The sequence below is a fragment of the Taudactylus pleione genome, unplaced genomic scaffold (genome assembly GCF_031769625.1).
Source record: "Taudactylus pleione unplaced genomic scaffold, aTauple2 ptg000110l, whole genome shotgun sequence".
NCBI lineage: Eukaryota > Metazoa > Chordata > Amphibia > Anura > Myobatrachidae > Taudactylus > Taudactylus pleione.
Genome location: NW_028284512.1, coordinates 285082 through 301979, shown reverse-complemented (window position 1 = coordinate 301979; position 16898 = coordinate 285082). Strand labels below are relative to the sequence as shown.

At 38.7% G+C, this 16898-nt stretch overlaps 1 protein-coding gene across 1 annotated transcript in view; it reads right to left on the bottom strand.

Moving 5' to 3' along the window:
• Window positions 1-5885: 5885 nt before the first annotated feature.
• The window catches only part of LOC148525162 (kinesin-like protein KIF14), a 95895-nt gene continuing 84882 nt past the window's right edge, over window positions 5886-16898 (bottom strand). Inside the window, exons 24-30 of the mRNA XM_088471089.1 lie at window positions 15809-15988; window positions 14071-14255; window positions 13403-13561; window positions 9763-9897; window positions 7795-7875; window positions 7053-7200; window positions 5886-6454 (exon numbers count right to left, since the gene is read on the bottom strand). Coding sequence (XP_088327215.1) covers window positions 6051-6454; window positions 7053-7200; window positions 7795-7875; window positions 9763-9897; window positions 13403-13561; window positions 14071-14255; window positions 15809-15988 — 1292 coding nt within the window. The 3' untranslated portion in view covers window positions 5886-6050. The remainder of the gene's footprint in view (window positions 6455-7052; window positions 7201-7794; window positions 7876-9762; window positions 9898-13402; window positions 13562-14070; window positions 14256-15808; window positions 15989-16898) is intronic.

The following is a 16898-nucleotide window of genomic DNA, read 5'->3' as shown; positions in this document are numbered from 1 at the left end:
TGATTCAGTGTGGAGACATGGAAAACATGCACCGTTTGGGGTCCTGAGGACAGAGTTTGAGAACCCGTGATCCATAGTGAAACCAGACAAGGTCATCTCGTTCTACACCCCCCATTTTAAGAAACACTTTAACCCCTTTTCCACTGCCAGCAATAACCCAGGTTTTTGCACATGAGCGCCCAGCAACCCAAGTTATTTTGCTGTGTGAAAGGGCAGGGTTGAATAAGCCGGGTCGAGTGACCCGGCATTTCAACCCTGGTCACAAGTGGTTTTGAACGCGGGTTCAACCCGGCTCATGAAGCAGTGTGAACGGGTATGCCGGTGGAGTCATCGACCCGGCATTCGTGCCGGGTCGCCTGTCTGACGGGGGTCTCTGCCGGGTCGCTCCCGCGGGATGGGCGCGTGAACATCATCCCAGGTGTGACCTGGAAAACTAGTGGAAAATGGGTATTAGTTGACAAATTTGTATAGTCATCAAATGGCATCTCCAGGAGGTATCATGTGCTGGGCCATCCAATATGGCACATTATGCTGAAGGTTTTTCACCAAGATGGTCAGACATATCTGAAACACTGGAGATCAGACTTTAGTTTTTCTTATGTGCCCATAGTCTATCAAAGAAGGTGGAAATGATTGATTTTGATGGCTGAAGCTAGGGAAACAAACGTTCAGCATCTTCAAACTTTTGTGAGTCCAATGCCATAGTTTTATAGCCTTCTCTAGTCCTTGTTTTATTGGCTGGACATGTTAAAGTTTCCTTTGTTCTTTGCTAACAGAATATACACAGTTCCCAGCTAAGGGACATATTTGATTAGAAGCGAAAAGCCATTTTCCGCAGAAAAGTATCGCAGACCGCGGCTTTTCGCGTGGTCGGAACTTCTGTCCAAATTCAATTCCAGAGGGTTTTTACCTACACGGAAAGTCAATGCAATATGCGAAACAGATTCGCCTAAGAATAGCAGGTGAAAAGTGCAAAAATTTTATTTTTGGGGTGCAAATGTGGGGAAAGGACAGCCCCCCAAAGGACAACTGTCAAAAAATCCGGGGAAAAACAACACCCCATAAAAGTACTTTCATTTTGGGGGTGAAAATGTACAAACTGGGGGGACAAGCATAAAAACTAGCAAAATAGTCTAAGGGGTCTGCAAGAATGGGTCAGGTGTTTTTAGGAATGAGCGTGGTTTTTCACTTTAGAGACTTTAAAAGATGCTAGCACCCATTTTCAAGTACCCCAAATTTGACAAGACTACTTTTTTTCTCCCACAAATACTGCTCTATGCTATTCTTCACCACTTTTACAAGGACGCTAATAACAAGGATTTTAAACTACTTCAGTACCCCAAATAGTTTTATTAGGGCTTTTGGAACACTTCTACATTGATCCCCAATGTTAGGGAGTCTTTTTGGGGGCTTCAGACCGATTTCCCCTATTCTGCATTCGCCACTTGCCTGGTTAGTAATTGAATAGGGCACAAAGCAGGGATGCGCACACACAATGAGTTTTTGCGTCCAAAGCACGCGATGTAGGCAAAAAGTCGGGCAGGCAGAACTTTACCAAGGCGAAACTAATTGAATACGGCCCTAAATGTCCTTGCACAGGGTGGTACCATCTGTGTTGCTGCCGGTGCTGCATTACTTTAAGGGGTGCTTGGCTATGTCTCCCCAGCTTTGGAAATGCCCCCCTCAGTACCCAGGCCTGCGACTGCTCTCTGCAAAAATTTTTGGGGGGAGCAGGGGCAGTAGGGTGAAGCATTACCTTGCACCAACCCGTCAGGGACATCCCTCTATGTAATTATATCACTTGCCAAGACTGTCTCTTATCCCCATTAGTATTTTCATTATGTACTTTATGGAGTATCTATGAAATTAAGGATTGCCCTAATTGCTTCTTCCAAAGATTCCATACACTGTTTAACTATAAAAAATGATGTCATTGATATACTTTCCTAACTTGTATTTAAGACTAGAGTATATTAAGACCTATTTCCCAGGTATGCAATCATCCACAGACATTCCTAAAAACATACATTAAAAACCCCACAAATAAAGCACTGTGGACTGACTCATAACTGAAGTTTTAGGTCTAGATCTAGGCGAGAGATTAGTCTATTTACACACCTTAACTGTATCCCATGTTGTTTAGAGGTTGGGGTGATCTAGAGCAGTAAGCTTAATAAGGTTAGTTTGCCATCACCGGTGGGAAGGTTGGTGTAGAGGTTATACTGAGGTTCCTGGTATTTACATTCTGAGAAACGGGGGTTTAAACCTCGAATTATCTGTTCATTTAGTTTTATTTGTTTTGTTTATTCTTTATTTTTGTATCTATTATACTCATCTGTATATCTAATGTGGTTAGATTTACAATCTAGTCTCTTTAAGGTTCTCTATTTGATGATCTGATATATGATAATTGTAAGTAATATCCAGTATAGGGAGGGAGACCCATTAGTCACCACAGTTTGTTGAAGACACCTATTAAAACAGATTTGTAATCTAGATGTGATATTCATAGGACATTTTTTTTTCCTTAAGTACCACCAGTGGGATAGATAGAATAGAGGTAATGACATGATTTTGGATATTTGAGCCTTCCAAGACCGGGGTTTAAATCCCAGTATAGATATAATTTTTTATATAGGTTCTATTATCATTATTTATGCATATTTTACAGGCTATATCTTGATTTAGAATATGTAATTTAGAAGATACATTATGTTTGTTAACCATGAAGCCAATATATTAAGGTTTTATAATGTTAAAGTTGTTTTAAAATGCTGATTCTACTCATGCTTATAAAAATTAATGACCATTTGAGACACCCGTCGTTACAGGTGTTAATCCTTTTTCCAGACACAATTAGGGAAGTCAGGTATAAATGAGAGACCTGAAGCCTAAAGGTATCCATGCTCTTTGATAAAGCTCCCTAAAACAGAAGATATCTGTTACTGATATTGCTATTTACCTTGACTGACTATTTGACTCTAGTTTGAAGTCTTACTTTATGGAGCGGGAGCTGTGCATCTACATGTGGTGACGAAACCCTTAATATTTGGATCACTACGGCGGCTGGATAAAGACTGTCACAAGCTGACTTAATTTCTGCCTTCAAAGCCACGGAAGCCGGGATCATTGGGCTATCTATGCCCTAAAAATGGGACTTACTATTGCATATACCTCAAGCACTGCTGTTTATAGCGAGCCTCCTACAGATCTAGAGGTCTGATTTATGAGGACTAAAAGACTTTATATACAAGTCCAGTGAGAAGTATAACTGATACAAAATTTCAACTTAAAATTGATGCCCTGTGAGGAAACCCCTTGCACTGTTGATTCAGTGCTCTATTTATACAGCTATACAAGGATTTCTTTTGTGGTCTTTATACTGTATCTTATGTATGATTATATATTACTATAATATTTTATAAATATATGAATTATAGTAATATTGTTAGTGTTTTATATATAAAGTGTATTTTGAACATATTCTAATTGGCGTCTTTGTTTTTATTTGTCATGTCAAGGTATATAAACAGTTTTTATTCTATTTGATTATTAGCGCAACACCACTCCAAGTGTATTACAGTTTAATATGACTATCTTTGGGTAGTCTTTTTTTAGTAGGTCTACACAAACCTACAGGTACTATTATTTTGATATTTTTCTTTTTAAATTAGCGCCCAGCTTAAATTGTGGTGTGGTTGCTATTGCACAGGTATGCAATCATCCACAGACATTCCTAAAAACAGACATTAAAAACCCCACAAAAAAAAGCACTGTGGACCAGCTCATTGATAGTTTAATATAGATCTAAATCTGAAACAAAAACACTAGAACAGTGATAAATGCCATACTGCACAACCTGTAGAATGATATCACCTTTAGACCAGATGAGTAAAACATTCCACTCTAGACTCTCCGTATAAATTAAAGGTTTCATTTAATTTGGAATTCTGATTGCATGAAATATTTAGGCAAACTTGTGCAATTCTCTACAAATAATTTACTCATATGAAACAATCACAGACCTAATATTTTCACATGGCTCAAAAGCTCTGTAATAACATACTGTGGAAAAACAAGCCATAGCTTTGTCCAGCTTTGCTGGCCATACACGGGACTATTGATCACACAATTTGGGCTGTTTTTACAGGTTATACAGACCAATCTTATGAAAATAGTAGTATTTTTAGTCTTCTGTGACCCCGATGCGCGTCCCCGCCGTCTAGTTGGATCGCAGATCAGATGGTTTTGCAGAGAAACCTCAGGCAGTGAAGTCGGCAGTGAAGTCGGCAGTGAAGTCGGCAGTGAAGTCGGCAGTGAAGTCGGCAGTGAAGTCGTTGCATTTTCAAGACAAATTGTCCAGGATCTTAAGGGAATAATTTCCAGTGAAATCGTACAACTGATCTTACCCACTTTTGAATCTCACCCTGTATGGCCACCTTAACAGACATGTTTGTCTGCTTCAGACCTACAAGCCCATCTTGGTGCAGTCATTCTGATCCAAATTTAGAGGTTTGTGAAATTCATATCAACCCCACCCCAGAAAAATAAACTCCAAAAGAATACAAATTAATTAGCTCTCAGTTAATAATTTGAGCAATTCATTACTATACCCCAAAGCTCAGACCAAGGCCCAAATCCACTACTCAAAACACAGCCATTCCGGTCCTTATTACTCCCTGTACATTACAGGTCAACTGAGCTCCAAAACCTTTTCACTAACCTTTTTGCATAAACAAGGATCCAAAAACGATTTAATGCTTTTACTTTAGGGATTTACAACTCTTATAGTAAGTTTTGAAAATATTACTTGTAGATGGATAATTTTTCAAACAAGTTGCTCCCCTTTTCTACAATCAGATTTTTAACATTCTTTGCAAAACACTTGTATGCCAATCAAATTTTTATAATTCCCTCATGAAATGCAAATAATTTTGGTACTTGTGTCCTTTAGACTCATTGCAGAGAACCCACTGAATGTTTTAAAAGGCACTTGTGTACTTTACGTACACTAGTATTGAAAGTTGTCCCCACCTGTGCTCGCCACGCTTTGGGCTCGGTGGCTCGCTACAAGGTTATATTCCCCCTCTATGCCCATTGGATGGTAGGAAATGACGCTGGACACTGGCTGATGATGTCAGGGTCCTCTCCGTAAAGGGGATTTAGACAGTAATATGATTGGAGTGAAGAACACTTGGGTTCTCTCTGCAATGAGTCCGTAAAGTACACAAGTACCATAATTTGTATACATGAAGAACCTGAAACATTAGTCATTAGAACTAACGCTTTGCTTTGTTCAAATTTATCTAAATAACATTAAACAAGTCTCCCTTGTCTCAGTTAAATGGAAACCCTATATGTGCAGATGGTTTTATGCCATTAAAATGTCTTGAAATGTCCTGCCCTCATTCCAAATGTAAAATAATTTTAACATCGATTCTCAATCCAGTTTCCTATGGGGCGTTCATGGTGGAAATTTGAATTATGAGTTTTCATGTGTTGCAATAACATTTTGCGGAACACTGACAATACAGAGTAAAGTAGATAAGAGTCAAAACAACTCTTATGTTACCTGATCCTTAATGCTTCAAGGACAGTTCATTACCCAATCTTGGGGTACTCCAATCCTTCCAATATTTGCAGACATACCATCCATCTTGGACATCATATAAAAGATAACCAAAAACCAATACACAATATTTAATCCAAATCAACCTCATAAGAGAAACACTGATTCCCTTTCAAAACACAGTATTATAATGTGTAGCATTCCATTATAACAATTCCTCCCTCTGATATTTTCTTCTCCCTTGCCCATTCTTAGATAAAAAAAAAAAAAACAGGAGAAATTTTTATCATATTAAAGTTTATTTGTATTTATGCTTAAATATTATCAAAATATTTTGTACATTATCTTTTGTTACAACATAGAATGAAGATCTTTAATAAAGTGCACACATCTTAAATACTTTAACTCAACGGGGTTCTAAGTGAAGATAAATATACCAAAACATGAAGGTCAAATAAGTGTTAAATGAAGCTCCAATAAATTACACAGTTCTTTTTCTATCAGGGCCCTTGTTTTCCCTCAGCAGCGCTTCATAGTTCCATTTGGCTATAGCCACTCTGACGGAGTCTCTGCTTCTCCCCCATATGTGGAAGTCCAGGTCAGCCCTGGGGCCCTCAGGCAACGGTCTATTGTTGGGCGAGAGGAACATCCCGGAATTAAGGCAATTAACATCTCCCAGCACTTTAATTAGCCGTAATAAATCTTTTGCTGAAGTATGCAGTTCAGGGACAGCTGCCTCAATATCCTTTGTCACTGGTGAGAGGTCACAGGCACGATGGTGATCAGTCTCACTGCACAGAGAGGAGAATGCTTTGGCCGATAGAGAGGCACTTTTGAAAAGCCGCTCTACATCTTGCTTCACTGTTGCAAAGTCCACTGCTCCATCTGCAAACCAAAACTTTGTTACTCTCATATGGTGGAAGTGTCTGATTTAACACTTGCACCAGTAGTCACAGAGTGACATGGTGTCCAAAGATACTATATTTTATCCAAAATACATTTTTTTTTGCATTTTTCCCATAGAATTGTCCAGGTTTTTGGGTCAAACTGAACAGCCTAAAAGTCACTAGCAATAGAACATGTTCTTGATCTGGTACCTGTGTACTGTAGCTACAAATTTAAAACCTGAGAATCCACTTCATTCACTGTTCAATTGTTAATATATTTTCTTTAGTTATGCTGGCAAAAAAGTATATCCAAGTTTTAATTTCAATAAAAAAGGTCTGTAGGTAATTGAATAATCCAAAAACTGTTGTCCAATAATACTATTTCCCCAAATAGGGACAGATGGGGCGAAGAGCAATAAAGGACCCACAGTTTCAGTCCCACACACACTCCATGCCCATTACATGTGATCAAATATCCAACATGTTCCAGCAAGCCAGCAACCAAAAACACTTTTTATGCAATAGTCAACTAATTCTATTGGTTTCTTCAATGACTATGCTGTAATTGCCAGAAAGAGAGACACGAACTACAGTACCTGTCATATATTGCACACTTTTGGCAGCGATGTCCTTCCACTCCATAACCATGCAGCTGAGGTGGCAGGTGATCCTCTTGTAAAACTCATGGAGAGAGAGATCCTGGGAGTAATTTGTTTTTTGGTCTCTGCTGGATTGGAATTGTATCTGAAAAGGTTTGTATAAACCAAGTGGAAGTAAATGTTCATTAGGACTTAATATCTCTACAGTGTGTAAACACAGAGCAAGGTCAATATTGGTATGAGTACTACAACTCAAAGATAGAGATACATACAGTACCTACATACAGTAGTCCAGTTTAAGCCCAATACATCATTCAGTATAGACTAGTTGTCCAGAACAGCCTCGGTACACAAAATACTCCATAAATAATTGAATTACAGTCACCCCATCCTGTGCTAATGTAGCTACTTAATTTCAACTTGTGTCTGAGTCACATAAAAAAAAAAAAGAAAAAAAAAAAAGAAATAAGCAAGAACACCACAGTAAGAAAGTTGGGAACCACGACAACAGAACATTTGCAAAAGGTAGAGATGACCTAAATCATTTTAAGGGTCTTGTTTAATAAAATATTCCAAGAAGAAGAATGTTCCGATGGGTTACAGCCCGTAACTGATATTAGCAAGTTAGGTTGTTGGCTACTATGATCTAAAGCAAATAAATAGCTGTTTGCACCAAGTCTTAAATACAGGTAGTGTTTATGGACATTCCACTATTCAATACAAAGTAGGAGATATTTACCCAAAATTGTCTGCACTTGTTCAGATAACACTGCAAAGACTGTCCAACGGGAAGCAAGCATTTCCGCACGTCCTCTGCCAGCTAACAAAACAGTCAGCACAGAAAATTTGGTCAGTTTGTAACATATTGTTGTGTATAAATCAAATTAAAAAAAATTAGCTGAAGGCTAATTTCACACAAAAATCATTTAACATGTAAAAAACACTCGCCCAATGGATCTGCACCAAAAAGTTCCTGTAACTTCTGCTTCTCCCCACACTGTGTTCATGGGTTAACACTACGCGCATTTTGCAGGTAGTGCACTCCCTTGGTCCCTTGCAATTCAATTAGAAAATGGCAAGTTGAGCACTTTAACTCTAAAGTGCGAGATCTACATGAAAGAGTGGGGAAATAACCCTGTACCCCAAAAAGTGGCAAATAAACCTTCACAATAATGTAAAAGGCTGTAAGGTGGCCTTAAGCAAAAGTATAAGAGGCAGTTCCATGGTGTCAAATGGTTGATTAACAACTTGATTTAAAAAGGGATAGCCAGCGACTGTATTTAAGCAAAAACAGTTGTTTAGAGTATTTGGTACTTCCGTATCTTTGCGGCCCACTGGAAATACTTTTCGGCCCTTTGCAGGCATGCTGCGCTCGCCACGCTGCTGGCATGGTGGCTCGCTTCGCTCGCCACATGGATTCCCCCTCCATGCCCAGTTGGATAGTAGGGAACGACGTTGGACACTGGCTCATATTTCCGCTAATGTCCATAATTCCCTACCATCCAAGTGGGCATGGAGGGGGAATAAATCCATGTTGCGAGCGAAGTGAGCCACCGTGCCCGCAGCGTGATGAGCGAAGAGAGCCCGCAAGGGGCCGAATGGTATTTCCTCAAGTTAACGCTACTTACGCATCTTCACTGAATAGTGAAGATACGCAAGTAGTGTAACCAGGGGGCCGCAGAGATACACAAGTACCGAGTATTTTAGTGCACATTAAAGGGTCTCTATAGTGCTATTTAAGTGTGTGTATATGCTAGTTTGTAAAAAAAAACTACCTGCAAGTTCAAAAACCTCTTGCCTGTAAATACAACACCTCAACATTCATGTTCCACATCATTTTCCAAACTTTGTCCAGGTTTTAATGCCATCCATGCTTGAGCACAGGTGATTTAATTAGCTCCTTAGTAAATTTGGCTTAACCATCTGTGCTCAACCATGTTTATTCTTAAAACGCAGACTGTTAAGCTGGATACACACGGTACGATCTGCACAACCAACTATATCGCCAAGCAATTTCCCTTGAACTTTTCTGTAGAACAGGACAAACTATATTGGGTGTACTCACTGAAAAATATCTATGATAGATATCTTTCAGTGAAGTCATCCTGCCACATCTCTTAATATGCAAATCGTCATGAAATCATCCAAGTTGGCCTGCATGTACGGATGACCATAGATACAGTATAGTTATTGTCCATGCGGTAATGCTAAATTCATGGATTAAAATAAAGAATTTTCCTACTTTTTACCTAGTCTGGAGCTGCAAAAAAAAATCTGCATCATTTCCTACTGACACCTGTGTTAACCTAATGTGGGTTTTTAACTGAACAGCAAAAAGTTGACCACAGGTTTTTAACCCAGGGTTAAGCAATTTTTGCCCAACTCACTGCTAATTAAATGTTTTGGTAGAAGGAGTAGTGTTGCTAGGTTTTTTCATTTCATATTTTAAATTATGTGCGGCTATTTTTCCAAGAGCCTAGGGCCATTAAGAAATGTAAAAATTTAACAGTTACATAGAATTCATAAATTAAATGTTCAACCTTTGAGTCTGCCAAATACATATGATAAGATCACTTTATAACAATTATATTTTTAACTTCGTATCATGATTTTATAATCTAATACAAATCTCTACAGAATTGTCCCCTGTAACAATCTACAGTAAACAATGAAACAGATGGAAAGACACAAAAATAGGATTTAATACCTTGTGGCTCTCCAACCAAGCTTTCTGGTACAGCCCCTCCAAACTCTGCACCTCATCTAGGAGGAAATCAATCTGTGCTAGAAGTGAATTTTCTGTTTCCCAGAGAAAACGCTCTTTTATGTTGGGAGAGATAAACTGGTGAACAAAATGGATCCACAATAAATCGGAGAAATATGCAGCACATACTTAAGATTAAAAAAGTTATTAGGTTTTACTTTAAAATATATACAGTCATTACAATGAAAAAAATTTACTTTACTTCCTGATTTTTAAGAATACATTTTAAATAACTCAAGGGAAAGACTACGACGCTACAATAAACTCTTGTCCATGACTACTAGAAATTTGGCCAACATTGCAGGAATTACGTGTACTTTTAAATAACTCGTTCTGCCTTGGGGTAGATTTAATAAACCTTCTAAAAATTAATAGTGGCTGTGTTACCCATAGCAACTACTGTAACCAGATTAGGTTTATCATTTTCTAGGATGCAACAGAGTAATAGCTAGAATGTGGTTACTATGGGCAACACCACTTAATTTTGAGCTTTAATCTACACATAGGTCTCATTACTCCCAAATATTTGCTCACCCTTACACATATTTGCAGACTTTGATTGCCCCTACCAGGATGGAGCAGCCAGGTCTGCTAACTCATCACAGCAGGTGGCATGGCATCAACTTAAAGGGGGTGAGGCACCGTGATCACATCGTGCCCAGTCTCGCTATACAGTGTCGACAAAGGCACTTTCCTACTCTTCTGGGCGGCTGGGAATACCACCTGATTTTGAGGATCCTCCCAGCCATTCTGGAAGAGTAGATAAATATGCTCTGACATTATTAGACCTTTACTGCTCCTGCCCCAACCGGAATATTAAGGAGATAAATAAAGCATCAGTTACAGGTGTAATAGCTTATAACAAAGGTCTGTGAAAATAACACTTTTATATTCTTAATTATACTTGGGTGTACATCAAGAAATGGTTTATTAAAAAAAATTACCACATTACATTTACCTATAAGGGGGGTTACATATATAATTTTAAGAAAAGACAAGTTTAATTGTTTTTGACATTTGTTGTGAAATACGAAGAAGTGTAGATAAGATCACTGTATTTTTGTCTTAATTACATAATAAAATAATAAAAATCAAATAGAAAAAACCATAATTACTGAAAAAATCATTAATATCTTAATTTTGTCTTCAAAGTTCATTTTGTTGCTTTTATTCGCTTATAAGATTTTTCTGTGTCGTCTGTATCATCCAACAGTAGTCAGCCATCATGCTGACGTCCCAACGACCCTGGTATCTTTTTATATCTTTAATGTCTTGGTGGAACCTTTCAGTGTTCTTCACTGTAGTCTCAAAGATTATTCGGGAAATGCTCAATACGGAAATTCAAAAAATTTACCTATTGCAGCCAAGGTTTCTGCAACTATTAAGCATTGCCCTGACATTGTTCAAACAAGTGATTTAAAAATGTTAAAATCAATGTCCACACCGAAAGTTCCACAATATTCATTACACGCCCGAAATGTTCATCTTTTATTAACTTTCTAATGTCAGGGCCTGTAAAAATGCCTTCCTGCAGTTTAGTTTATGATGGCTACTTGATGAATAGCATCAATTAGTGTATACTGTACTGTGTGTGTGGTACGTGTAGTGTGTACTGTATATGTATAGTACGTGCGTGTTAAGCAGGGGCTAAAATGAGCCAGCACAGGGCAAAACTGCTTTGCATCTGTTGTATTTAGTTCCACCTTCGCCAGCTCACCTTGTAGTAGTTGTGTGTGCAATGTTCCTTTAGACAGTATGGGGTTTAGGGCCTTTGTGAATTTCAGCTCCAGGCCCTTGTGGACCTTAATCTGGCACTGGGCAGTTCTATGACGAGAACTGAATTGCAACGTTCTATACTACCGACTGAATTTATATGAGACCATATTTTATAATAAATGTAAGCAGAATACATGACTTTACAGAATATGAAAAAATGACGTCTTCATAAATACACGTTTTGCAGAAAAAATGTGATATGCAAAATTGGGAGTCAGATTTTTGGCTTCTGAACATGAAAATAAGTATCATAAATTTGTTAAAAAAGCCTTTTCATTGCAGACCTGTGTAATTAATGCTTGCTAGTTCTACACAACTGTACACATTCACAGCTCATTTGATCGGTATCGTGTGACAAAAATTTTAACTGTGTGGCATTTTAAAATTTTGCCATTTCTGTAAACCCCATATCAACCCTGAAATATTGTTGTACATTTTATAGAACTATTTAAAACAAATTAAAAAACATTTTTTATGTGACATGTATGCTTTTGATATGCACGTCTCAATCCTATTAATATATACGGTAATTTATAGAAATTATCAGAAGGGCTGCAGCTTAGCAGATCTTTTAATGTGGCACTTCAATCACATGCAACATGTGCTGCTCTTGAACCTTCCACCTTATGATATAAGTTACCTGTGATGTACTTATTGACGAGAATAGTGTTTCACAGTACATCAGTTCAATAAAGGTAACTGCAGTAGAAAAATAAAGTTTGTAGCATTTGGAATCAGTATCTTGGAAAGGGCTGTACTGAAAGGTTCTGCTTTAGAACCACTTATGGCAGCATGGAGAGTGTCCAAACAGAGGTAGCGTGCATTAGTTTGTCACTTACTCCTTTTAATGTACTGCTGAGTAACCTTATATATTAGTCATAGATAGTGACCATGTTGCTGTACATATGATGCCACACTTATTCCTGTTCTTGTTAGTAGTGCATTGATAATGTTTGGAGGTCATGTCATTCCCAAAATACCTTCTGATGAAACAGTTAGTACTGCTAAAGAACGGAGAAACGCGTTAAGGACTCAACCATCTATACCGGCTAATTTGCCTTCTAAACAGCTGATTGAGAAATCTGTTGATTGATACATCCGTGAGACACAGAAATCTGGGCAGTATGTGAGCTGTGAGTACCTGCCAAGCCATTAAACTTCGGCTACACAGTCCAGTTCACCGCTGTTAGGCTGATGCTGTGAGCAAGCAAGGTGATCTAACCGGTGAGGAGTGGAACTCCAATTCTCCCAGCAGTCTCCTCGGATTTGTACTTTCCAACACTATCACTGAGCTGTTTGAGTGAGTAAATCGGTGACTAATAATTAATCTAAGGAAAATCTTTACCTCCGGAACATTGAATTCCCACTGTATCTTTCCCTGATCTGGATCGATGACAAATGGGAGTATAATCTAACTATTGAAGAGTGGGAACTACAGTATATACTCCTTATGAAGTATTTTTTCTTATTAATTCGGACTATGTTTTTTCCATTGGCTATTATTCCAATCGCCATCTAGCTGGTGTATGGTATTACTTTTAGTTATTGATGTATGCTCTACTGGCCATTTCTCTAATGATTTATGTTGCCTTATGATTGTTATTAAAATTGTCATTTTATATTTCAGTAAAGAGCTTTACTTTATTAGCACTCTTTCTTCCCCTTTTTTTGTGTTTTCATCCCAAAATATGTCTGCTTATTGCACTCATGACACATCCAGCAGTAAGTTGGCCCTACAAATTGAAATCAAACACTGCCAACTATAGTATACAACTTCTGTGATTTACTGGTGCCCCATTTACGTTACCTCTGCCTGCTCCAAGCCAAATTTTTCCTCCAAAATCTGATTGAAGTTGGGTTGCCTAGTGATGGAGATTTGGCCCAGCAAACCAGCAATGACGGTGACAGATTGGTCTATCTGTTTCTTGGACTTTTTCAACATTGATGTAATGTCACATTCACAACCCTGTTCAAACAAAAAGGATAGTTGGCATAGAATTAGACGACATCTATAATTGATTCGGACTGCAACTGAGGCATTCATGATTAAAAGCAAAAAAAAAAAAAAAACCCGCAAAAATGCCCATATTAATGACCGCTCCCTCTGTTCTATGTACATAACATCTAATTATACTTAAAAACTGTACAATATGTTCCGCTTGCCAACACCCTACAATGTTTGACAAATGAGACTCACCATAGTAAATCCCGGAATTGTGAGATTTTTACAAACTTGAGACAATGCAAAAGAAAACACTGAAGTTGCTATAACATCGCACTGTGAGGCTTGTTAAAACTAAATGCTGCTTATTTATAATTCACAGCATGTCAAGTTTATGAGCTTTTTTCTTAAATGTCCTTTTAGTTTTATTACTGGCTATCAAACTACTTCTTTCAGAGCCATGGAAACCAAAAATACTTTGCCCACAGATGCCGCCTGCAAATACAGGGGGGGGGGGGTGGAAGGAGACTTACATGGAGCAGAAATGCCACACCGCCCCCCAGTTTCTTTACTTCAGCAACCAGCTGCTGCTTGAGGTAGGATGACTGGGATTCTGGAGCACTCAGGAAGACATGAAGCAGCTGGACAGATTCAGCCATACGGTTGAAAGCAGAGAATATGCAGATAAGATGATGCTGGATACCCACATCCCCAAATTCTTCAATAGAGAAAAACAGGACATGAAATCAGAACGGAATATTTAGTTGACTTTAGAATATTTTACCAAAATTAACATTGGCGGCCTACATACCCATCCTCTGGCTACACTATTAATGGTTATACTTTTCTATTCAAGTACTGTGCATTGGTTATCCTTGAACTTATTTTTATTAGAGTGAGTGTGAACTCTAATCCTACCATGGTAGAGCGATGTGGTTACCTAAATGGCAGGTGTTGGGGGTGGGCTCTCCACTAAGGGTGATCACAAGGTCAAAGTCTGATATCAATTTACAAAAAAAAAAATGCCTAATCTGTCCAAATCTCTTCCTGTGCTGTCACATGACCAAGGTAACCATTTACACTGCACTTTTTTTTTTTCCAGAACTAAGCAAAATCCCAGGTTGCTGAGCGTTCAAGTGCAATAACCTGAGATTTTGCTACTAGTCTAATCTCCCTTGCACTTCAAACTTGTTAGTCATAAGTGTTGCATTTTGTGCACATCTAAAAGAAACAGGAAATTCCATGATAAAAATGTCCATCAGTATAGAGTAGTGTCCCTACAATAGAGAGCACCCTAGGACTGCTACATAATATTGAAAAGCACCCCAGCCACCGACAATTACAGAAAGCATCTCTGCAACCACCATACAATACAGAAAGTACCCCTTTGACAGCTATATAGTACGTACACTCCACCAGTACAGGAAGATGACAAGAGTCCACTGAGGGTGCGCAATGTATGGCTTTGTATTTTGTTTAATAGAGTTGTACAGTAAAGAGATCACATCTCTAAACTTAAGAATTCAATGCTGCTGGAGAATGCTTTGTCAAATTGTGAGAGCGCTCCATCTACTTGTCAGACTCTGCATATCATTGTTGTGAATCCATCTACCACTGTGTGTTGATAGATGTGGCTAGGGCTAAACACGTGCTAACCCAGTCTACATTTATGTTGTCCCCACCTACAGCTGGCTTTACTCCTAGTATATGAGGCCGCTTTCAGAACTTATTCCACGACCATGTTAAGTCCCCAATCTGCCAGTGTCTGATCTACTGTAGCTAGCAGGTTACTTACACTTTACTCACATTTCACCTTTTAGATTGCATGCTTTAGCAAGCATTAGAATCAATTTAATATGGTTTTCATGCATTGTAGTCACTGTACTGTATTTTGGAATTATGATGTATATTTGTTATTTTTATCAATACAAACCTATTTATATAATTTAAGAAAAACCACCCAGGTTCAATTTTCTCCAAATCACAATGGTGTAATGACCGATCTCTCCATGGTTAGGGGAATGCCCCGTCCCAATCAAAATTTACCCCCTACCCTAAGCTCCACTCATGTAATGCCCAAGTGATTATGGCAAGTTTCAATTGTTGACATCAAACTGGCCTAATATACAGAGAATGATTGTAGCTGACTGGACAAACAGATCCCTGAATTTTAGTATTTGAAATTAGAGCGGTAGGAACCAGGGTGCATTCATTCTGCCCAACTGCAGAATACTGTACATACATAAGAACCTCATGGCAACATTGGCTTACCCGGCTGCTCATAGGTTTGAATAACGTTGCTTGATGTGGAGATTTCATGAAGGTAAGTTAGCAGTTGAAGAAAGAAGTCTGGAGAACATTGCTCTTTGCCCAATACCTCGATCTTAGAAGTTACCAGTTGCTTGCAGACTGAAGCAAAGATGGTATTAGGGACAAATGTGTCAGTGGGAGCTGCAAGACAAAAACAAAAAGGACACTGGTAGAACAATGTATCAGTAAGGGTTCTCAGTGGCATGCTCTATGACTTATGTAGGCATGCTTAGCTTTCATTCAGAAAGAGGAGGAGTGATAAGCAGGTGGACAAGGCAGAGCGTACCAAGGACACCCAGATTGTGCAAACGAAAGTTGACTCAAGGCCTGATTCAGTGTTGTACGCTAATGCCGCCACTGCTGCGTCTGTATGCAGCTGCTGTGCAAATATATATGTAGATGCCGGGAGATTGATGGAGACGTCCACTTGCAACTTTGCAAACCCAAGAGGCTGAGTAAAAAGTTGCAGCATCTGCGTGCAAAGATAGGGCATCAATCACAGATCCTTCAATTATCACAGTCCTGAGTGAGCCCATGGTCCCGCATAATGGCCATGGGAATGACGCCGGAGCCATATTTCGGGCATACAGGATCGCAGATGCAGAGTATGATGTGCCCCCGGAGCAGTCGTGACACACCTGCGTTCTTTGCCACCACTCAATCACTTCCCCCAAATGCTGCCCATCGGTCAATCACACAAATATTGTAGTCGCTGCAAGTGATTATGGGTAATCTTAAAGCATGCATATTGTGTCTTAGACAAATGTGCAGATTGGCCATTAATCACTCAACTGCAACTCTGAGACAGGCCTTCAGTTTCCAGTTTTTTGTTTTAGAAAGAGGTTTTATATCCCCTTGGTGCAATATCACCTATTCACAATCACACAAATAGAAGTCACTAACTATTAATCTCCAAAAACGAATAGATTTTTGCAGTAGACTAAATTAGGTCACTCACAAATATAAATTCAAATAAAGTTCAAATCATATATACAAGTTTAAAGCAGCAAGCGAGTTTGAGATCAAAGTCATCTCATGTAAAACTATGGAA